Source organism: Erpetoichthys calabaricus, chromosome 11, assembly GCF_900747795.2.
Source record: "Erpetoichthys calabaricus chromosome 11, fErpCal1.3, whole genome shotgun sequence".
In the NCBI taxonomy this organism is placed as follows: Eukaryota; Metazoa; Chordata; class Cladistia; order Polypteriformes; family Polypteridae; genus Erpetoichthys; species Erpetoichthys calabaricus.
In genome coordinates this window covers 97,689,485-97,714,956 of record NC_041404.2, presented here as the reverse complement: position 1 = coordinate 97,714,956, position 25,472 = coordinate 97,689,485, and the positions used below count along the sequence as shown (strand labels likewise).

General features: G+C 37.8%; 1 protein-coding gene across 4 annotated transcripts in view; it reads left to right on the top strand.

The window, feature by feature from the left end:
• The window catches only part of rbm10 (RNA binding motif protein 10), a 395,465-nt gene that overhangs the window by 65,392 nt on the left and 304,601 nt on the right, over positions 1-25,472 (top strand). For all 4 annotated transcript variants that reach the window (XM_051933537.1, XM_051933536.1, XM_051933538.1 and 1 more), the window contains exon 4: positions 23,942-24,145. In XM_051933537.1, coding sequence (XP_051789497.1) covers positions 23,942-24,145 — 204 coding nt within the window. The remainder of the gene's footprint in view (positions 1-23,941; positions 24,146-25,472) is intronic.

Here is a 25,472-nt window from a genome sequence, read left to right as displayed (position 1 = left end):
CAACTCGCGCACACGTCGCGTTAATTTCTGAGGACCTGCTGTTATACTATGTGTTTTTATTAAGTTTAATGTCACTGTTCTCTGTGCCCACTGTTATGGACTCATTCATACAGGCAGACCAAGTATGGTACAGAGGGGCACCGCATCTTCATTTAGAATTGTCGAGCCAAGCACAGGGCTAGAGAGCCACAGACAACTGGAGAATTGAATAGTCAGCCTAAAGACAGACTAGTATATTTCTGTCTTCTGTCAGCATAAAAAACCTCTTTCCTTGTTGGGAAAATGAGAACTGTATGTAGGCATTGTGCTATTCCTATATGTTTGAAGGTGGGGTTTGAGTCCTGTCCTGTCCTTGTTTGGATCCGGAGAGAAGAACCTGCACATGGAGCAACCAGTATATAAGGATAGACACCTATGGCCAACACTTGGAAGCTTCCGGGTGGAAGAGTATGTCTTCCGTCCGAGGCCGGGCAGAAGATTGTCTTCTGTCCGGTGAAAATCCTTTCAGCGTGGTGACGAAAGATGGCAAGACTGAGTAGTTCAAGCCACCCACATACTTGAAAAGAGTCTGTCATAGGCTTCCCGTCTGTAATACCACGTGAACCTGTCAGTAAAGAGCTAGATTATCCTTTATGCTTCTCGTGTAATCTTTTAACCGTCTTATTGCATGAGGGGTGGGGATAATACCTTTTTTATTTATAATTAATTAAAATGCAGCAATTCAAAAGAACACATTTCCAGAGAGCTAATGCCTTTTAAGGAAACACCTGCTCAGAGGACACATCAAATGCGGGCACGTACAGTACGTGTTCTGAGCGTGAAGTATAAATGGGCCCTAAGAGTATCAAGCTGTGGTATTTGTATTATGTCAAAAAACTCATTAGATTTTGTCTTATATTCTTTAGACTGAGCAGAATATAAGGACTTCTAGTACTCCTTCAGTGTGCAGGTTATTTAATGGTAAATGATTTTTATCTCCATCTGCGTTCATAATTTTTGTTATTACATTCCAAACTTCCTGCTTGTCAATTTGTTGAGCCAAGATCTTACTAGCCTTCTTTTCATGCTCATAGTAATGATGTCATGATTTAAAGATGAGCTGCTCCATTTCTTTTGTTGTGAAGAGGTTAAATTATGATTGTTGAACCTGTCTTTTCCTATAAAGTGCCTCATTTGGAGATCTGGCATATTCTTGATCTGTTCTTGTAATTTTGCTGATTAACTTTCTCAGTCTCTAATGTATTTTTATGGAAAATATATGAAATAATCTGCCCTCTTAAAAACACCTTCAGAGTTTCTTAGAGTATTCCTACAGTGACCTCTGAGGATGCAGTTGTGTCTAAAAATAATTAATTTGTTTGGAGGTGAATTCTGTAAAGTTCTCATCCGCTCATGACTGGGGGTTAGGTAGACATTAGGACTTTAGGTAGACTTTTTTTTATCTCAGAGGGAAATTTGTTTGCAGTAGTAAAGTACAAAATCAGAAGAGATTGTTACGGAGATTCAATAGATAAACAAAGACACGACATTTGACAACCAATGTTATTGCATAAACACACACTCAAGATCAATACAAAAAAGAATAATCGCTTTCAACAACATAAAAATAAAGCAGAATTTCACATTTACCATCATAGAAAGGCTGCAGAACTGCTCTAAGTAAACCAAAAATTGAATTTTCTTCTGTGTTTTCAAATTATTGTCAAAATTGGAACATGTTCTAAAAATTACAACAACATCTAGAGCAGTGGTCCCCAACCTTTTTGACAGCAAGGACCACTTTATTAGATGCAAATTTTTCCACGGACCGGTCGGGGGGGGGGTGTGGAGGGGCAATTTTATACACAATTTACATAACATTTCTTTTATTATTAAGTTATTAAGCAGTTCGCATACGTTTGCAACCCGAGATTTTTCTTCTTTTTTTTGCATATAACAAAGACATATGCTTTACATTTGCCATTCCAACAGATTGCACATCACAAACATTAACACTGCTATCGGTTTTTTTCGTGTCTGCCGTTTCTATAGGAGGATGACAATGAGTTAATTTCCAATGGATGTTTTTCAAATGTTGACAAGCAATAAGCAAAAGGTATCACTGAAAACCACAGAAAACAAAAACAGCAAATAAAAAAAACAGCACGAGGAAAGTTCGAAGAAAGAATTTTTTTACAATGTTTCTGTTTGGGGATCGTTGTGCAAACGTCACAACTGAGCTGTGACCACAGATCTAACTGCTCTGTGGATGATTCATTCAGGCATTTCAAGGTCACTCGTTGTAATGAAAGCATCTGCTGAATGTACTTCGTAGTAACACGATTTCTATAGACTCGTGTCATATGGGGAAACTGTCGGGACCGTAACAATACCTTGTTGTAATACTCTCTCACCTCGGTCTCTCTCCTCTCTTTGCACCGCTGCAAAGCCCCGCCCGCCAAGCGTTCGGAAAATTCTGAGTGAGTCTCCGTTGCCGGCAGTTCTCTCGCGGCCCGGCTGTCAGACAGCTGCGGACCGGTAGTGGGTCGCGGACCGGTGGTTGGGGACCCCTGATCTAGAGGACTGCCAGAAAAAACCCTGGAATTAGACTTTTTCCCATCACTTGAGGAAAATGTCTAAGTTAAATTTAACATTTCACACAATTCAGTATTTCAAACCAACCGCATTTCTGTTCTAAGTACTACAGTGAAAACAAATTACCTTTAAGACAAGAAGATGACTTTGGGCATTTTTCTGACCGGAACACACACATCTTTGATGTAAAAAACATTTTCTTCTTAAACATATTATGGGGGCAGTTCTAAACAGTAACCCACCTGTAAATCTCCCTTGATGTCTTATTTAAGTCTTGTGTAAGGGGAGTGAAAATTGCACCTTGATTTAGAGACGTAGCAGATTGCTCTTGTATTTTTCCGGTGCTATGAATTTTTATTGTATCAGCGGCATCACTTCTGTTTTTCTATAATGATAAATAAAAAAATTAATTTGATTGTAAAAACGTAACATTTAATTATGCTTTCAACCATGCACCCTTGAATCTGTTTAATAAAGAAAATGACTCTCATGACACCAGAGCCGTACCTGGCGGCATTTGGAGCAAGGTTGAAGCTAACTCTGAGCAAGAACCAAGATCAGTGTGGGTTAAACTCACTCACAAATAACCATTTTAACTAACATAGATTACAACTGCCTATTAACCTAATCCTCATCCTTTGACAAAATTGCAGTAAAACTAGAGTGCCCAATGAAGAATGCACACATTTCACATGATTACTGTGCCAAGATTTGAACTTAGACTCTCAGAGCTGTGAAGTAACAGTGGAAACCATCATGCAACAATGGAAAGTGTTTTATGAAAATTACACTATATGATGGTGGGTTTCTTTTTTTAAAAACTTGCCTTTACAATTTACAGTGATATTTTATTATTAAATAATGGCACAGTAAAACATCAAAAAGTGGACAACAGATAAGAAAGAAGCTTAAAACAAAGGTGTATAAGAAAGGTGATTACAAATACTAATACATTTTAAATTTTAAACAGTATAAACTGGCACAATTACAAAATTCCATGTATATCTAATCTATATATATAAAATCCCTATGTGCGTCCAGGTGTCCGTGTGTGGGTGTCTTCTGGTGAAGTGCGCATGCGCGGGGCACGGTGCTATGCGTGATATTACTGTCGGAGAAAGTTAGAGGCGTTTTACTGAAATACAAACCAGTATTACTGCGAGAGGAAATTAAAGGTACACAATACAGTGACGCATATTACAGCCACATACAAGCCAGTATTACTGTCAGAGGAGATTAAAGGCATATTACCGACGCGCACGCCTGTATTACCGCCAGAGAAAATTAAAGGTATATTACGGACGTATGGACATATATTACGGATGTACAAGCCAGCGGATGTACAAGATGGTATCCTTCAATAAGGGCGCGCACAAAAAGGCGAGCCTCAAAAGGACGACCTCAATTGGGCGCAACGAATAAAGGCGCGCGTAATTAAAGATCTGCACCTGTTGCTCTTCACATATTCCAGAGCCATTTGAACTAAATTATCTATGCGCCCTTATTGAATAGAGCCGTACAAGACAGTATTACTTTCACAGAAAATTAAAGACACACAATACACGGCGGCAGCCCACGAAGAACGGTCAGCTCAGCAAGTAAACATCAACAAAAGAAAGGCTGAAAGAAAGAAAAATACGACCAACAAAAAGAATGAGGTCAAAGTCCCTTGCCATTTAATATAGACTGTTCCTACTAATGTTTATGCACTACTGTTCTAGCGCCCGTTATTGTAACGGGCTAAATGACTAGTATATATATAAAATTCTTTTCGCGTTTGAAACGGAAATTACGTATGACCACAGAGGAACAGGAAAAACATTCTTAATAAACCTGATTCTTGCCGAGAGAGCGAATGGTGACATAGCTCTGGCTGTAGCGTCATGGGGAATCGCTTCTACATTATTAGATGGAGGTACTGTATATACAGTCATCCCTCGCTATATCGTGCTTCGACTTTCGCGGATTTTATATGTAAGCATATTTAAATATATATTGCGGATTTTTCGCTGGTTCGTGGGTTTCAGTGGACAATGGGTCTTTTAATTTCTGGTACCTGCTTCCTCAGTTGGTTTGCCCAGCTGATTTCATACAAGGGACGCTATTAGCAGATGGCTGAGATGCTACCCAGTCAGAGCACGTATTACGTATTAAATAAAACTCCTCAAATATATTGTGAGCACGGGGGCTGTTTGCACCCCTAGAGGATACGGCCGTTCCTCAAAAAACGCTGAAAGACTACCTTCACATTGCTCCCTTCCTTGCTGGGCTTACTTGTGGTTACTTTGTTGTGCGATATGCTTCCCGCACGGTGCTTCATATACTTAAAAGCTCAAACAGCCCTATTGATTTTTGATTGTTTGCTTTTCTGTCTCTCTCTCTTGTTCTGACATTCTCTGCTCCTGATGGAGGGGGTGTGAGCAGGGGGGCTGTTCGCACCCCTACAGGATACGGATGCTCGTCTATAAAATGCTGAAAGACTACCTTCACATTGCTCCCTTGCTTCGAGCTGCTTTGTCAAGCGACATGCTTCCCGCACAGTGCTTCGCATACTTAAAAGCCCAAAAAGCACCTATTGATTTCTGATTGTTTGCTTTTCTCTCTCTCTCTCTCTCTCTCTGACATTCTTTGCTCCTGACGCGCAGTCCTTTGAAGAGAAAGATATGTTTGCATTCTTTTAATTGTGAGATGGAACTGTCATCTCTGTCTTGTCATGGAGCACATTTAAACTTTTGAAAAAGAAACAAATTGTTTGTTTGCAGTGTTTGAATAAAGTTCCTGTATCTCTACAACCTCCCGTGTTTCTGTGCAAATCTGTGACCCAAGCATGACAATATAGAAATAACCATATAAACATATGGTTTCTACTTCGCGGATTTTCACCTTTAGCGGGGGGTTCTGGAACGCAACCCCCGCGATAGAGGAGGAATCACTATATATATATATATATATATATATATATATATATATATATATATATATATATATATATATATATATATCTATACTAATAAAAGGCAAAGCCCTCACTGACTGACTGACTGACTGACTCACTCATCACTAATTCTCCAACTTCCCGTGTAGGTAGAAGGCTGAAATTTGGCAGGCTCATTCCTTACAGCTTACTTACAAAAGTTAGGCAGGTTTCATTTCGAAATTCTACGCGTAATGGTCATAACTGGAACCTGTTTTTTGTCCGTATACTCTAATGGAGGAGGCGGAGTCACGTATTGCGTCATCACGTATTACGCCTCCTACGTAATCACGTGAACTGAAAACGAGGAAGAGATTTACAGCACAAGTCAAACGCGGGAACGAAGGTAAATGACGTTAATTGTTGACTGTCTTTTAATACTGTGTAATTGTTGAGGGTCTTTTGATACTGTGTAAGCATACATATTAACACATGTGCAATTAAATGTGTGCATTTACGGGGTGATTTCTCAGGCTTAAAAGCTCACCTTTTATTAAAAAGGTAAATGCAAACTCTTTTCATTCTGAAGGGCACAAACCACGTTAGATTTCAGCCGTTAAACGCGCAAAAATGTCAGTACACCAGATAAATAAGCGCAACATATTATCAGTTGCTTACAATACATATAGAGATGTGTTAATCGTTAACTAATATTATGGGATGGTGTTTTTCGACTCGCGCCTTGATTTAAACGATTGCATGTCTTGGTGGGTTTGCGTAGCTTATTGTCAATATCTTTACACCTGTTTTTAAGACTTATTGACTGAAACGGGCTTTCACAAAAAAAGTTACGGCTTTGCTACAGGATACACCCTCCACAAGTTAAGCAAGTAAAAATACAAGTGTATATTTCTGTTTTATTTAAACCTTTTAAGTTTGTATGCATAGCCCCATTTGGCTGTTTTAGTTTTTTTTTTCTTTCTTCAGTAATATTAAATCTCCTTAAAGAAAAAGAACATACGCATTTTACTTTTTTTGTATCTCTTTAGTAATATTTTAGTGTAAAAGGATAACCAGTATTTAAACCTTTTATGTTACTTTATAAAGTTATTTTACACAATGTTGAAAAATTTATAAGAAAGCTACATATTTTGGCAGCTGCTGCTTTAATTTTCAATGAAATGAAAAAAGCTCTCCAAGAGAAAACCTCAATGAAGAAGAAACAGTTTGCACTATCTAAAAAGGAGAAACCCTCATTTATAAAGGTTTGCTGCAGATGACTTGACTGAAAATAAACTAATAGTTCCTATGTGTATAATACATATTTATCTATTTGACTTATGCCTTTATTCCAGCAACTTGCAACATCTGAGGTACAATTTGTTACATTACTTTTGTTTTTTGCAGCACAGGCAGATGAAGTGACTTCCTCAGGGTCACACAGTGGTGTCAGTACCAGGATTTGAACTGACAAGCTCCGGGTTTGCTGAAATATTACTGAAGAAAGAAAAAAAATGAAAACGGGCAAATAGGGCTATGCATACAAATGTCCATCCATCCATTATCCAACCCGCTATATCCTAAATACAGGAGCCAATAAGTAGATATGTATATATACAGTATATATATATATATATATATATATATATATATAATGTGTAGATATGTAAATTTGAATATGTATATACAGTAATCCCTCCTCCATCGCGGGGGTTGCGTTCCAGAGCCACCCGCGAAATAAGAAAATCCACGAAGTAGAAACCATATGTTTATATGGTTTATTTTTATATTGTCATGCTTGGGTCACAGATTTACGCAGAAACACAGGAGGTTGTAGAGAGACAGGAACGTTATTCGAACACTGCAAACAAACATTTGTCTCTTTTTCAAAAGTTTAAACTGTGCTCCATGACAAGACAGAGATGACAGTTCCGTCTCACAAATAAAAGAATGCAAACATATCTTCCTCTTCAAAGGAGTGCGCATCAGGAGCAAAGCCTGTCAGAAAGAGATCGGAAAGCAAACAAATCAATAGGGCTGTTTGGCTTTTAAGTATGCGAAGCACCGCGGCACAAAGCTGTTGAAGGCGGCAGCTCACACCCCCTCCGTCAGGAGCAGAGAAAGAGAGAGAGAGAGACAGAGTTTGTTTTTCAATCAAAAATCAATACGTGCCCTTCGAGCTTTTAAGTATGCGAAGCACCGTGCAGCATGTCGCTTCAGGAAGCAGCTGCACAGAAGGTAGCAACGTGAAGATAATCTTTCAGCATTTTTAGACGAGCGTCCGTATAGTCCAGGTGTGCGAACAGCCCCCCTGCTCAATCCCCCTACGTCAGGATCAGAGAAAGTCAGCGCAAGAGAGAGAGAGAGAGAAAAGTAAGTTGGGTAGCTTCTCAGCCATCTGCCAGTAGTGTCCCTTGTATGAAATCAACTGGGCAAACCAACTGAGGAAGCATGTACCAGAAATTAAAAGACCCATTGTCCTCAGAAATCCGCGAACCAGCAAAAAATCCGCGATATATATTTAAATATGCTTACATATAAAATCCGCGATGGAGTGAAGCCGTGAAAGGCGAAGCGCGATATAGCGAGGGATTACTGTATATGTATATGTAGATATGTGTATATGTAGATATGTATATATATATGTATATATGTTTATGTATATATAAATGTTTACATAACCTCTTTAACACACTACTTCTCCGCTGCGAAGCGCGGGTATTTTGCTATATATATATATATATATATATATATATATATATATATATATAGATAGATAGATGATATAGATATATAGATATAGATAGATAGATAGAGATATAGATATAGACAGATATATATATATATATATATATATATATATAGAGACATACATTGATAGATATAGATATATATGTAGATATACATTTTTACATATCTACATATATATATACATATGTATATATATGTGTCTATGTGTGTGTGTATATATATATATATATATATATATATATATATATATATATATATATATATATATATATATATGTATGTATGTATGTATGTATGTATGTATGTATGTGTGTATATATATATATATATATATATGTATGTGTGTATGTATATGTGTGTGTATACAGTGGTGTGAAAAACTATTTGCCCCTTTCCTGATTTCTTATTCTTTTGCATGTTTGTCACACAAAATGTTTCTGATCATCAAACACATTTAACCATTAGTCAAATATAACACAAGTAAACACAAAATGCAGTTTGTAAATGATGGTTTTTAGTATTTAGGGAGAAAAAAAATCCAAACCTACATGGCCCTGTGTGAAAAAGTAATTGCCCCCTTGTTAAAAAATAACCTAACTGTGGTGTATCACACCTGAGTTCAATTTCCGTAGCCACCCCCAGGCCTGATTACTGCCACACCTGTTTCAATCAAGAAATCACTTAAATAGGAGCTGCCTGACACAGAGAAGTAGACCAAAAGCACCTCAAAAGCTAGACATCATGCCAAGATCCAAAGAAATTCAGGAACAAATGAGAACAGAAGTAATTGAGATCTATCAGTCTGGTAAAGGTTATAAAGCCATTTCTAAAGCTTTGGGACTCCAGCGAACCACAGTGAGAGCCATTATCCACAAATGGCAAAAACATGGAACAGTGGTGAACCTTCCCAGGAGTGGCCGGCTGACCAAAATTACCCCAAGAGCGCAGAGACGACTCATCCGAGAGGTCACAAAAGACCCCAGGACAACGTCTAAAGAACTGCAGGCCTCACTTGCCTCAGTTAAGGTCAGTGTTCACGACTCCACCATAAGAAAGAGACTGGGCAAAAACGGCCTGCATGGCAGATTTCCAAGACGCAAACCACTGTTAAGCAAAAAGAACATTAGGGCTCGTCTCAATTTTGCTAAGAAACATCTCAATGATTGCCAAGACTTTTGGGAAAATACCTTGTGGACTGATGAGACAAAAGTTGAACTTTTTGGAAGGCAAATGTCCTGTTACATCTGGCGTAAAAGGAACACAGCATTTCAGAAAAAGAACATCATACCAACAGTAAAATATGGTGGTGGTAGTGTGATGGTCTGGGGTTGTTTTGCTGCTTCAGGACCTGGAAGGCTTGCTGTGATAGATGGAACCATGAATTCTACTGTCTACCAAAAAATCCTGAAGGAGAATGTCCGGCCATCTGTTCGTCAACTCAAGCTGAAGCGATCTTGGGTGCTGCAACAGGACAATGACCCAAAACACACCAGCAAATCCACCTCTGAATGGCTGAAGAAAAACAAAATGAAGACTTTGGAGTGGCCTAGTCAAAGTCCTGACCTGAATCCAATTGAGATGCAATGGCATGACCTTAAAAAGTCGGTTCATGCTAGAAAACCCTCAAATAAATCTGAATTACAACAATTTTGCAAAGATGAGTGGGCCAAAATTCCTCCAGAGCGCTGTAACAGACTCATTGCAAGTTATCGCAAACGCTTGATTGCAGTTATTGCTGTTAAGGGTGGCCCAACCAGTTATTAGGTTCAGGGGGCAATTACTTTTTTACACAGGGCCATGTAGGTTTGGATTTTTTTTTCTCCCTAAATAATAAAAACCACCATTTAAAAAATGCATTTTGTGTTTACTTGTGTTATTTTTGACTAATGGTTAAATGTGTTTGATGATCAGAAACATTTTGTGTGACAAACATGCAAAAGAATAAGAAATCAGGAAGGGGGCAAATAGTTTTTCACACCACTGTATGTATGTGTATATATATATGTTGATATGTGTATATATATATGTATATATATGTGGATGTGTATATGTGTGTTTATATATATATATATATATATATATATATATATATATATATATATATATATATATATATATAATGTATATGTATATATATGTTTACATAACCTCTTTAACACACTACTTCTCCGCTGCGAAGCGCGGGTATTTTGCTAGTTATCTATAAAGAAATAATCGATTCTTGAGTAGCTATGATGCACTGGTGAGTAGAACGAATACGTTCTTGAGTTTGGGTTTAGAAATCTCCAGGGGTCTGATAAGTTTTGGTCGGTTACAAACTGTGTAATTGTCTTTGCTATGTTAGATGTTGTCCCCCCTGTGGCAGGAGTCCTATCTAAGAGTGGATTTAAAACAGAATTAAAGTCCCCAGCCATTATAATTTTATGAGTGTTCACATTGGGAATGGATGCAAATAGATTTTGCATGAATTCCTTATGATTGACATTGGGTGCATAAACATTTCTCAAAATCATTTTACAGTTAAATAAGTTGCCCATGACCATCACATATCTCCCTTCAAGATCCGATACTACATCTGATGCTAGAAATGGGACTGTTCTATGTATGAGAAATCCCACACCTCTAGTTTTCTTTGTAAAGCTAGAATGAAACATTTGGCCAGTCCAGTCTTTTTGTAGCCGGAATTGATCCTTGCTTAGTAAGTGGGTCTCCTATAAAAATACTATTTTAGCGTTTAAGCCTGTTAGGTGAGAGCATACTTTCTTTCTCTTTAATTTGTGATTCAGGCCTTTAACATTCCAGCTCACAAAATTAACTGTCCCATCATGGAGATGTTGATTCTGAATTTTTAATGTCATTTTATAGTCTTAACTGGTAGTGAGGCAGTTTTAATCTTAATTTCCAATTTCCCCACAAGTTATTGCCATACAGCCTCAGGGCTCGCAAATCGCTAGCCCGACGTCCTGGGGCTATTGTGTCTTCCAGTCGGGCTACCAAAATCTATCTCAGCCCTGCCTGTCGGGCTATCATAGGAAGGAAAAATATATGTCAATGCTTTTGAATTCTTTAGCAAATGTAGCAGGGTAATTATGTCATTTTCAGGCATCGATGAGCCACTGTCAATATGTCAAATATTGAAATCGCGTTTGAATTCGCGCTTGTTATTTACTTTCACTTTGCAATCACACAAACTGTGTATAGAGAGCGGCAGTACTGATTGGTCAGTGACAGATTAATTGACATCGTCTTATCACTCATTAGCTTACTATTCAAACGTGACAAGTGAAATCTCCCGCTGCAAGCTTAAACATGTGATAGAGGTTGATTGGGCGGAGAATTTAAAAAATCGCTGACCGTTATGTGTGTGCGTGTGTGTAAAAATAGATGGATTTACACAGGTATTTTAGTTCTGCTGAGCCAAATAAGACAGGTCAGGGTGAAGAAGGGAAAGCCAAAGAAAAGCCTACCACAAAGCGGAAAAGTTATGACAAATCAGACTATGAGGCAAAAAGAAAGCGCAGCTTTTTGGTTTCATGGACAAAAGAATTTCTGTGGCTGGAATATGACAAGCTAAATAACATAATGTTCTGCCGGGTGTGTCGTGAGTTTCCCTCGATTTCTGACTCGACAAGCGCCTTTGTTACTGGGACCAGTAATTTTAGGAAAGACCCCATCAAAACCCATGAGAAATCTCTGCATCACAAGAAATGCATTGGTGCTCAGTCTGCAGCATCTTTCCCAGAACAAACACCAATTGCAAAAAACATACTACAAATAAACCAAGCACAACAAGAAGTCCTGAAAAAACTGTTTAGAACAGTGTACTATGTTGCAAAGAGTGAACTACCATTGGCAAAATTTAGCAGTCTTTGCAAACTTCAAAAAGCAAATGGCCTAGATCTTGGTTCCACTTACCTCAATGACCATGCTTTGCAGAGAGTTTATTGGAGCAATAGCACAAACTTCAAGAGACCAGATCGAAAAGGAAATTCAAGAAAGCAGGTTCTTATCCATTCTTGCAGATGGCAGTACAGACACTGGTATAATAGAACAGGAGTTGGTTCATGTCATGTATGTAAGAGATAATGGTGACATATCCACATACATGATCAAATGTCAGCCAGTCAAGAGTGCAAATACTGCAGGTATTTTAGAGGCTATTGATGAAGCAGTGAACACCATGGGTATCAGAGAAGACACATGGAAAAAGAAAGTAGTGTGTGCAAATTTTGATGGTGCTGCAGTGATGATGGGTGAGAAAACAGGAGTAGCTGGGAGACTGAAACAGAGGATACCCCACATCATAACAATCCACTGTGTGGCACACAAATTAGAGCTAGCCGTGCTGGATAGCGTGAAAGGCTGTGAGTACCTGGTGAAATTTGAAGATACACTGAAAACCATCTTTAAGATGTACTACTATTCCCCAAAGAAGCGAAGAGAACTGACAGAAATAAGTGAACTGCTAAATGAGAAACTGGCACATTTCAGTGCCCTGAAGAGCACACGGTGGCTTCCAAGCCGGCTGAGATGTCTGAAGGCTGTGGAAAAAAATTTCACTCCCACTGTTGTTCATATGGAGAACATGGCAGGAGGAAGTGATGTCAAGTCCGAGGATGCAGCCAAGGCTAAAGGGGTGGTGCAGGAGATGAAGACTGAGAAATTTGTTCGCTTCCTGCATTTCATGTTGGACTACAGTACCATCTTATCCAAGTGCTGAACTGATTTTCAGCATGATAACCTAAACATCACACGAACAAATCAGTTGAGAGCACCACATCACGCTTACTCAGCCTAAAAACAAAACCAGGAGAATACCAGAAAACCTTGGACACAAAGTTCACAGCGAACGAGGATGGTAGCATTTGCTACTGTGGAACTCAGCTCACAAAAAGTCAGCGACCTGCTAGAAGAGGTGAGGGCACAAACAAAGACACCTTTGGTGCAGAGATTCAGAAGATTATTGACAACACAGTCAAGTACATGGACAACAGATTTAAAAATCTGCGTGAAAAGCCTCTCTTGTTTCAAGGTTTTTGACCCTTCCACTCTTCCCTACCCCAGAGAAGAGCTGGCAAATTATTGGGATGAAGAGGTGGATTATCTTGTCACACATTTTGCCAGTTTGCTAGATGAGGAAGAGAAAGAGAAAATTCCACAAGAATGGATGGATGTAAAAATATGGCTTCCAGAACACCGGGGTAGCAAGGTAGATGATTGCTTGTACAGAGATCTCCTCTCTGAGAATCCAGAACACCTCTCTCATATCTTGTTGCTGGTGAAATTAATGCTGACACTTAGTCCATCAACAGCCATCTGTCAGAGAGAATTTTCTTGCATGAACCGAGTGAAGACAACACATCGTACCTCTCTACACCCTGAAACACTGAATGACTGCATGCAACTCTTGCATGCAACTCAGTTGAATCTTTTTGCCCTGACAAGTCAATTCGTTTCTGGATGTTTTCTGGAAAAGGTTCAAGACACCTGGATCATAAAACCCCGACAAGAACAAAGAGCAGTGAAATGGAGGCCGATGCACAGGAAGAGAATGCTGATGAAGGAAATGCTGTGCCCTCAACGTCGAGTGGCATTTTCTCATCCGTGACTTCAGTGGAAATTTCAGATTCAGAATGTGATACAGACTGATTCATGTCCTACACAGTTCTTACAAGTTCATAGAAATTTCTGTTCAATTAGAACCAAATATTTGAGTTGATGATTGTAATTTTTATACAGTTGTTGTAATTTGTGTTTTAACAATTTTTTGATTATAATATTGTAAAGGAAACAAAATATCACATTAAAAATAATCTCTTTTTTATTCGGGCTACTTAAATTTATTTTGGGCTACCAAAAACTGAAGAGTGCCTGCCCGAAGGGCTACCAGGGATTTTGAAATTTTGCGAGCCCTGAGCCTATTGTTGCATTGATAGTTATAATTATAAGGATTAAAAGAATAGATTAAATATAGCCTGCTCTCCTTCTCTCCCCCCTTACCCCCCCCCCCCCCCCCCATTTTGCCTCCCCACATGAGGCTAGACAACACTTCACAATGTCCCAGTCCTCTGACATACCGAGAGACAGAGCACGTATAAAACAAAACAAGCCCCCCACAGCGGCGTTTGAGAATTAAAAAGTAGAGATATCTATTGCAGCTAAAGTCTAAATACTATCTGCCAAAAATATAATCATTAGCAGTCTTTAAGCTTAAAATATAATCTTCAGCAATTTTAAAATAATAAGGATAATACAATAATGAACCCTGGGATTGGTGTTAAAAAGTGGTCTAGGATAAGCATAGTAAATCCTAATGCAATAATAGAAATAACAATAAACCAAGGGTATGATGTTAAAACAGTCTCCTTTAGGGTAGTAAAAAAAAAAAAACAAACCCTACTTCCACACACTCATGTCTATAACTGTAATTAAAACAAAGCTTACTTAAAAAAGCATGAACATATAGCGTCCAAGTAAAGATAAGGATGTATGATTATAATACCCATATCTTTACAAGTGGATCAAACAGCAGGTGATAGCTCCTTGCTATGCCATGACAGAATACGGCTCATTATTGTCTTTCAAAAGTGTGTCGGGAACAGCTTCTTTAATTCCTTTTCAGCTTCCTCCTTGCTTGAAAATACATAAAGTTGCCTGTGAACTTCCACTTTCAGTTTGGCGGGATACAAGAGGCTGTATTTGATATTGGCTTTCCGTAACAGCTGTTTAATGTTGAAGAAGGCTGCCTGTTTTGCAGCTGTTAAAGGTGAAAAGTCAGGGAAAATACGAATGAGATTATTTTCAAATATAATCTCTTGCTTGTGTCTGAGAAGTGCCATCACTTCAAGCTTACATCGTAGTCGCTCAAAGCGAACAATAAAAGACCTAGGTTTAAAGGTATTTGAACTGCGTATACGATAAGCTGCTGCTATCTTGGTATCTGGTTTAAAGTCATCTCCAATTATTTTAGAGAGTAACTGTACTGCAAATTTCACTGGGTTTGTACTTTCTCGTTTCTCAGGTAGACCTTCAATTCTAATATTATTCCTTCTGCACCCATCCTCCAGGGCTGCAAGTCAGTCTCCAAGTTTTTTGCATTCGGAATTCGCAGTTGTAGCTTTTTCATCTGCGTTAGATGCCAATTGTTCCGCTGTTTCAAATCGAGCCGTGAATGCCTACTTAACGTCATCCAGCTGATCAGCAACGTCATCCAGCTGACCGGCAAGTTTTTTCAGTTTGGATCTGTTTTCTTCAATGTGTTCCTCTAATTTCCCCAATATGCCTTTAAAGGCTGCATCAAAACGATTAAATAGACGTGTTTCCCTGTCCTTGTTATCCTTCTTAAGCTCACTCGTGGCAGTAGCCAGTAATCCGATCATCTCTTTCAGTTTGGCCAGATCGTTTCGGCTTTTGTGCTCCGCGGGTGGAATCGCAGCTCCTATTACAGCCGATGCTGCGGGTTCGCGATGAGTAGATGAGAGCACGTACTGCAGGGCCTTTTCTAGTTTTGAATGATCCTCTGAAATCGACGCTCCATCGTGACCTGCATCACTTGCACCCTCGCTCCCATTTTCGCTTTCGACTGGAGATGATACAGTGGAGCGGGTTCCTAGGAAGTCTGCACATTCGTCTGCTTGTTCCAGGGCAGTCTCCAAGAGGCCGTACCTCGTGCTTGGGTTTGATGTCTGTCCAGGCTTTGATGTAGCTTTAAGTTTCTTTTCTGGTTCTTTCTGACCTCTCTTCTTCTTATTCATGTTTATATATTATATATTGTAGTGGAAGTTCCTTGGGTCGGGTAAATAAAGGATACCTCTAAATAATAAGAAATACGTGGGAAAATAAAGCCGCTGCTAACGGAGCTCCGCTTCAGACGTCCATCTCCTGTAACAGACGAGACCAATATCAGCTCAGATTTATTGATATGTGTAAAGAGTTCAATGAAACTCTTACATGCACATAACACACTGCCAGTGTAATAGGCGAAAAGTAGGAGCTCTTTAGGAAAAAATAATCCCAATGATTTCAGTGTGCATCTGTTGTTAAATAACACTGTCTTTATGTGATTCAGTATTGCCTATAAAATACAGTAATCCCTCCTCCATCGCGGGGGTTGCGTTCCAGAGCCACCCGCGAAGTAGGAAAATCCGCGAAGTAGAAACCATATGTTTATATGGTTATTTTTAGAATGTCATGCTTGGGTCACAGATTTGCGCAGAAACACAGGAGGTTGTAGAGAGACAGGAACGTTATTCAAACACTGCAAACAAACATTTGTCTCTTTTTCAAAAGTTTAAACTGTGCTCCATGACAAGACAGAGATGACAGTTCTGTCTCACAATTAAAAGAATGCAAACATATCTTCCTTTTCAAAGGAGTGCAAAGCAAGCAGTCAAAAAAAAAATCAATACGGCTTTTAAGTATGCGAAGCACCGCCGGTACAAAGCTGTTGAAGGCGGCAGCTCACACCCCCTCTGTCAGGAGCAGGAAGAGAGAGAGAGAGAGAGAGAGAGAGAGAGAGAGAGATAGCGAGAGACAGATAAAAAAAATCAATACGTGCCCTTTGAGCTTTTAAGTATGCGAAGCTCCGTTCAGCATGTCCTTCAGGAAGCAGCTGCACACAGCCCCCCTGCTCACACCCCCCTACGTCAGCGCAAGAGAGAGAGAGAGAGAGAGAGAGGGAGAGAGAAAGTAAGCTGGATAGCTTCTCAGCCATCTGCCAACAGCGTCCCTTGTATGAAATCAACTGGGCAAACCAACTGAGGAAGCATGTACCAGAAATTAAAAGACCTATTGTCCGCAGAAACCCGCGAAGCAGCGAAAAATCCGCGATATATATTTAAATATGCTTACATATAAAATCCGCGATGGAGTGAAGCCGCGAAAGGCGAAGCGCGATATAGCGAGGGATCACTGTATTTGATTTTAGTACACTCACATTGCCTAAGAAGATAATGTGATTTAAGTGTGCATGTGCCTCTGGCATTGGGTAATTTTTAAATCACAGCAGATGTGTACTCAAATCAGATGATTTCAGGTTATACAGAGTGTGTTTACATGCACACACACAAAACAGAGATAAAGTGAATAACCTAGGTAAGGCAGAAACATGGCTGCTTAAAAAACATTGTTTACTTTTGTTAGCCCATTTATGGGGTTCTCCTTTGGCAAAATGCTCTATCATTAAAAACTCTAAAAAAAAAAAAAAAAAAAAAAAAAATTAGACATGGCTGCTGTGAATCAGAAAACAAACATGGAGCTTATGTCTGGCAAGATTACACTGTACGTTCAGCTCATCAACTTAACTTTAGCGGTTTCTGAAACATTGAGACAGATTAATTCAAACAGGACAATGATTAATGTGATCTTCCTATCATTTGCCTCAGGAAATTTATCTTCATGGACTCTTCTACCCTTTTTCTACCTGTGGATGCCGGACCTGTTTACAAAGCTAAGACAGGCAATGAAGTGCAATGGACGTGCACAGACTACTACAAAATGCTTCTGTGGCTGCATAACTGGGCTGTTACTGGAGAAATCTACATGTGTTAACTCAGTTTCTCAAAGACCAATATCCTGGTTTCACTAACTGGAATAAGGATGTACATAGCATTTTTGAAACCAGGATTCTGTGAATAACAAGGTTATTAAAGCACATATAAACATACTCATTGACAGTTCTACATCTGTATCAGACACCTGTGGTAGTTGGCAACCATATCACAGGCACTTCAGATCGGATAAACCACCTGAAGGCTAAAGTTGAGCATGTTGAAGTCCAGCCAGTACTTCGATGGCAGACCATCTACGAAAAGTTAAGGCTGCTGCTGGGGGTGCTTACCCAATGGTGTGTGTGGCTCCCAATGTCTTAGTGCAGTGATGGGAACACTGTGCTGTAAAAATAGTGCCATCCTTTGGGTGAGACGTGAAACTGATCATAAAAAGGTCTTTGGACTTCTTTCTTAAAGAGTAGGGTGTTTCCCGATGTCCAGGCTAGAATGTCCACTACAGCCTGGTCATTCTGCCCCCTTTATCTCCGATCTCTGTCTGGCTAACTATCTCTCTCACTACATCACCACCTAATAGCTAATGTGTGTGTGGTGGGGATGGTTACTGGCCCAAAAATAGCTGCCATCACATCGAGTGATAAACATTATTACATCCACTTTACTTTTCTTGTCACAAGTATGCCTTAGGAAACATGGAACATTTTCGTAAACTGAAACCTTTGCTGTCTCAAAGTGGATGTATTTGTTACATTTTAAGGCTTTTCACATTTGGACCCTGGCCAAACAGGCCAGGTAGTTTCTAGAAATTATTAAAAAATACTTCACTTTGGATCACATTTTCATGTGGCAAATTAATATATACCATAATTGTGAAGAAATAATGTCAGTCAGTCAGTCATTTCCGAACCCACTATATCCTAACTACAGGGTCACAGGTGTCTGCTGGAGCTAATCCCAGCCATCACAGGGCGCAAGGCAGGAACAAATCCCTGAGCAGGGCGCCAGCCTACAGCAAGAAATAATGTTGACTTGAAAAATACCAACCTTAATTTAAATTACATAGGAAGGGGAGTGGGGGCTGGAAATTAACTTCTTTGACGTAAATATCTAAATATAGTTAAAAGTTACCATGTTCAAACTGAAAGACATCTGATCACATTGATGATAGAGATAAATGAGGGTATTTTTTTATTAAAAAATAGGCTATGTAAAGGAAAAACATTTAATGTGCTGTTATGGAATATAATTAGTAGATAAAGAAGAGTCTTGAGTGACTGCTACAAATTAACTCCATAATGGTGGAGTCTTACCGCGTGAGCAGAAAGGCAATCCACAGCAAGACTGGTTAGTGTTGAACTGTTTCTTTTATCATTTAGTTTCATTTACATGACATTTAAATATATTTTATTTTGCACCAATCAGTACAGAGATAAATGGTATATTCTAATAATATCCCTTAAGCTAAAAAGTATTATGTAAAGTCTCAGATTAGTAAAACATATTGAAATTCTTAAGTAAATCTCTGGTTCATAAAAGTAAGACTTCGTATTTGTAAACTGTTACCCGAGAAAAAAATATAAAGTTTTATGTTTTATATGACCTAATTTTCTAATTTAATTGCACTATTGCAAATGATATCAAGATGTTAAATAGGCAGGCAGTTTCCAAGTATATTTTCCCCTTATAGTGCTAAATGTGGGGGCAGGTCAGAAGCAGTATTGCCCAGAAAGAGAGACCTATCTTCTGCTTATATGTTATGGGAAGGGCCAGAGGCTGTGACAGGAGTAATAAGATAATGAGAGTGCATCTCAATAACCAGGGGTTTGATTGAAAGGTTGAAAAATAATACGTAGAGAGAGAGAGAGGGAGTTCATACCTGCCAGGCACCTTTTTAAAGACCTTTTGAGAAATATACAAGTCTCTAATGGTTAGAGGTGAAGAGGAAGATTAACAGTTTTTAATCATATTATGTAAGCTTTAACCAAAACCAACAGAGTTCCAGACTTGACTGAGGAATTTCCAACTCACATGGTCAAATGCCTTCTTAGTATCCAAGGCCAGGAGAGCTACCAGTTGGGAAAGAGCTGGAGCTACATCTATAATAGTCAAGACATATTATCACATGTCTTTTGGGAATAGCCAAAATGGTCATGGTTTTCAGTATTATTATTGTATTGTTAAACGTGGTAATTTTTTAGAACAGTAACACACATTGAAATCATTTTACCACACTTCGTGTTGAAACAGAAAGTAAACTATTGTCAGTTGGAATGCAAAATTCACTGTTCAATGTTTTAAACCAGCTGTTTTAATGTCAGATGCTATAAATTGACATACATAAACCACAATTTACATGTACTGCATTTATGTGCAACTTGCAATAACTGCAGATAAACATACAAAATGCAGATTTTTAACAATATCAAAACACCTACATACACTACTGAAATCTGCAGCTGTTAACATAAAAAGATTACAAATATATAGCAATCAACTGAGGAGCAGTGATTTATAGTATGTGTCCTCATAAAGGAATTAGGTACTTCTGGCCTCCTCTCCTATTTGTATTCAATTTCCTTTACTGTAAATTGAGATATAAAATGTTAGCATATTTTACTTTTTTAATTTGTGGCTTGTGAGGGGAGACAATTTACTCCTTGGCACTTAACAGTCTCGCTGATGTTACATTTGTTGCTGAAATGCATAAAAGCTTCCTGTTCACCTTGGCAATGTGAGGTACCTCAGATGCATTCACTGCTTGAATGGATGGCAGTGGAAGATAGCTTAAATGTTTGAGTTAAACCCACAGTTTAAAAAGCACTATATTAGTATTTCAGGCACTATACTTTTTAAGTCATGACTTATTCTTTCTGGTATGCATGCAATTGAGCACTTGCATTATATAGTAAATGTGATAAAATTTAATTTTAAAATCACACCTAATAAAGGAATATAATGCACTACAGTGCCACCTATGAAAGGATATATTAACTATATTTTAGGTAAATATCTCAAATTAATAGCATTCACCATTAATTAGCAATTAATTGTGCAACTACCTTAAAACTACAGGGAATTATACTCTGACAGGAAAACCAGTATGTTGTTGTGTGTATCACTGATTTTATGTTTCAGTTTTAGTCTATCACTGATTTTTCTTTTCAGATTCATTTTATAAAATGTTTGATGTTCATTTTATAAAAGCATGGTAATTGATAACAGTTATAGTAGTAATTCAAACATGAAGAGCTGTAATAACTTTTCAAGACAACAATCAATTTGCTTATTGTGCAAACAGAAGTGTGGAATATGCTCTGCTTGTTATCTTACATCAAATCTACACCTTTCTTGATCAGCCTGGTTCATATGTCAGAGCACTATTTTTGGATTTTTCTTCAGCGTTCAATACTATACAGCCTCATATACTGATTGGGAAATTGAACATTTATTACACTGTGGATTCAGAACTTTCTTTTAAACCATTCACAGACAGTTAAAGTTCAGGACACTTTTTCAATAGTCATTCATTCAAACACAGGAAGTCCGCAGGGGTGTGTCTTATCACCATTACTGTTTACTCTGTACACAAGTGACCTGAGACAGAATATTGACCACTGCTCCATTATCAACTATCCGGATGACACCATGATCATAGGACGCATATCTGGGGAGGATGAAAGCCACTATCTAAATCAAGTGGACTGTATGGTAAACTGGTGCAATAAAAACTCTCTCACTCTGAATGTAAAAAAGACCAAAGAAATTATATTTGATTTTAAGAGACAGAAATCTGTATGTTCACCTATTGTAGTTCTGGGAGAGGAGGTAGAAATAGTGACTGAATATAAATACTTAGGAACTTACCTAGATAAGTTTCATTGCCTGGTTAAATAGTCTGGCAAACCAAAACTCAATAAAGCTCCAGCAGGTTACAAAGTATGCAGCTAAAGTTATTGGGGCTGAAGTAGATGATTTGACGAGTGTATGTCAGAAGGCAATGTTAAAGAAACTGGAAATCATCTCAACTGATGACAGTCATCCATTACATGTAGAACTAAAGTTCAGTAAATCAGGAAGGATAGTCACTTTGAAAACCCACACAAATCGCTCCAGAAACTCCTTTCTTCCTAGAGCCATCCGACTTTTCAATAAGAAATATCGGAGATAATGATTAAGGTTGTTGATATGTATCCTGAAACTTTTTTTTGGTGTAAATATGTATTATCTAACTGCCTTACCTTAACCTTTTTTGTTTCTATTTGTCTGTTTTATTTCATTCTATCTGTTATTAGATGCAACTGAGAAGGCAAATTTCATGTTTTCTTGTGTAAACATGACTAAATAAAGAAACCTTAAACCTTAACTGTCTGGTATTTCACCACAGTTTATTGTAAAAACAGGTGACCGTTTATGTCCAACAGGGAATTTCTGAATGATCAGTTGAAGCTGCATTGTTAACAGTTTGGCCAGCAATTTCACATCTGCGTGTTTAAACAGGAAAACAAAGTAACTGGCACAGTTGGTATTATGGTTGTTGGTTGTTAATTATATTTCTGGATTCGCTTTGACGGATCAACTAGAACGAAATGCGTCATACCGTAGTTATTTCAGTTCTTGCTATGGCTGCCACTGGACACTTACACTCTCTATGATTGTCAACATCTCGAATTCGGGGTATAATGAATTGAATTCATATAATTGATGATTTACATGTTACCAATTGAGGGTATGTGATTTGCTGTTGATTAGATTCCATTTGATGCTTCCAGTGCTTGAATTTTTAATATGCATGACTCATTGATGCCAGAGTCACAGTCCTGTGACTGTTTGTAAAGTCCTGAATAGCTCCTTTGATAACCATCTACACACATTCAGACTCTCTCACAAGTATGAAGTTGGTAGGAACAATGTCCTCCTGTATACAGAAATCGGTATTCCTGAACAGGGAGGAATTAAAACACCATGGAGCTGCACATGCTGGCAGCAGAAGCAGAAATGGAATTGAGAGGAAGTAGTCTTGTGGTCTGACAATAAGGAAATTTCAAGTCTTGCATTTGACTGCAAGTTGAAAATATTTCTTCTGGAGTGTGATTAATAGTAGAGTGAAAAGAATGTGAAAGAAGTCTGAATGGGTTAGCCAAATTCAAATCAGAAATAAGGTAACAATGTATAAGTTGAGTGGACTATACAGTGACTGAGGAGGAGCAGAAAGTTTATTAAGTAAAGGGTTTATTAAAGCATTTGTATTTGTGCCCACAAACTACATGAAGTCTTTTAACTGCAAAATATTATGGGTTTCTGGTGTTAGGAAGGAAGATAGGTAGAGGTTTGGCCAGTGTGTGACATAAAAGGAGGACTTTTCCCATTAACACGTAATTACATCATCCAAATTTATCAGCACCAACATCTGAAATTTTATATTGTAAATTGTGACACATTAGAATAACCACTTCATTACGTCTCAATTTAGCAGATGGCAAGGCTGTAGCAACACAGCACTAGAGGCGATGTTAGCTTCTTGTAGAAGTGATATAGTCAAGGAACCTAGCCCTTTTGATATTTGGGCTAAAGCCTTATATATCCATTTTACTTGGCCACATGTCTTAACTGTGTCTCACGCTTGCATCCTACTGGACCACTGTTTTTGACTATGTATCCAGTATTTTGCTACACTACTATCTTACAGACAAATTCGAATAAGTACCAACCCACTAGTGTGGAATATATTATACTACATCAATTCATATAAGTTAAATTCACACAATAAGAAGTAACTCAGATAATTATTAGTATATTGTACAATTTATCAACACCATTCTTAATTTAACACTTTTTTTAAAATTAACATTCATTAAATGTAAATATTCTGTTTTACTAGTATGTGTTTGCTTACGTAATCCTTTTGTTTTCTTGGGGAAGAGAGACTTGAACAAGATTAATGCACTATATAAAAATGTTAAAGTAATAATAAATAAAGAACTGTGTTTAACTAGTTAGTCCTCCAGCATATATAGAAACACAAAACAATAGAAAAAATTCTTTTTTCTTGTGTCCTTGCAGTAGAATAATGTCCACAGGAAAGTATGTAATGACCTAGTAATCACAACTTTTCTGTGAAAACAGAGCTATCACATACACTGCATGAACCTTGATAAATAAATATAAAGCAGTATTTTATTACTAATTTTAATTGCAGGATTACTTTGAAGAAAGAAACATGGTTGAGGCAGCAGATGCATTTTCTTCAGGATGTTTACATGGGGTAGAATTAACTGAAAACTCAAATATCCCCACTGATGGTGATTATCGTGACCAAGATTATCGACCAGACCCTGGTGAAGAAAAAGCTAGTAACATCATAATGTTGCGAATGCTGCCTACTAATGCGACAGTTAGTGAGGTGAGTCCACAATTCCCAAAATATAAAAGTGTTTTGATAAAAACAGGCCATTCAGTGCAGCATAATTTGTCAATTCCTTTTTATGAGAGTTCTGAGATCCCTGAACTGCTTACATTTACTATACTACTGACTTTGATTCCTTTTGTGAAGAAAAATAAAATAAATAACTTACTAGATTCCAGTTGTGCCACATATTCTCCATATGCTTTTGAAGGAATAGTGTTAAAATAACAGGTGGTTTCCACCATAGTAGTTTCCTTAACAATGTTAAACACTTCCAGCCTGCCATACCTTAATCTTTTTGCTTAAAATAAAAACTTTCCTTAGTTTCCATGAATAGTTCTGTTTAAATGTTTTCTAGGTTTTAGCAGTTTATTTCAAATATTTATTATTCTTTAAGTATGTACTGTATCTGTTTTTCACTCTGTCATCTTGAAATAATGTGCCATTTCTGTAGACAATGTGAAGTATTTCACTTCTTCGCACATGAAAACTTTAAAAAGAGCAATTTGCTTTACTGTATGTTTTTTTCATTGCACTATTTAAAAAGAAAAAAACTTCAGTTATTCCTTAATTGTTCTCTAGTTTTGTATAATAATAAATGAACCACTTTTTGTTGACCCTTGCATTTTCAGGTATTTTGCTCAAATGCTTTTTCTGCATTTTGATGTTTTAAATTTAATTTTGCCTTTTGCTCTCACTTTTAATTCCAGTGAAAACTACAGAGCTTATTTATCTTGTAAATTTTGTTTGGCTTTTTAAGGATTTAAGGATGAAATTGTCCTGCATCTGACCTACCTCCCTCACCTGTGTTTACGTTTTTCAGTAATTCCCTCACATACACAATTTTTCGAGACTTTTCTGCATCTTTTCAATATGTTTAGTGTTTTTAGCAAAATAAATAAATAAATAACTAGTTGCTAGTCTAAAACACACTCCCATTTTCATGTTTACATTCCTGTAGCTTTCTGGGTAACATCAAATAGCCTTACTAAGACATGGCTCATCTCCCATTTGAAACAGACATTACTATATATTATGAAAAAGGCAAAGACATGGCTCATCTCCCATTTGAAACAGACATTACTATATATTATGAAAAAGGCAGTACCTTCGCATTTGTTTATATTGACTCTTTTCTCAATGATGTGCCTCCATTTAAATATGATTATTCCTGTCTCGAAGACTAGGACAGTTTTCCATTCTTGCTTTATATTTGTGTAGCTACTTTTTTTTTTATACTCATTGTATTTGTATGGTTGATTCTTCAAAAATGATTTCCCCCTACCTAGGTAATTGTCCTTATTTGAAAACATATGTTTAGTGA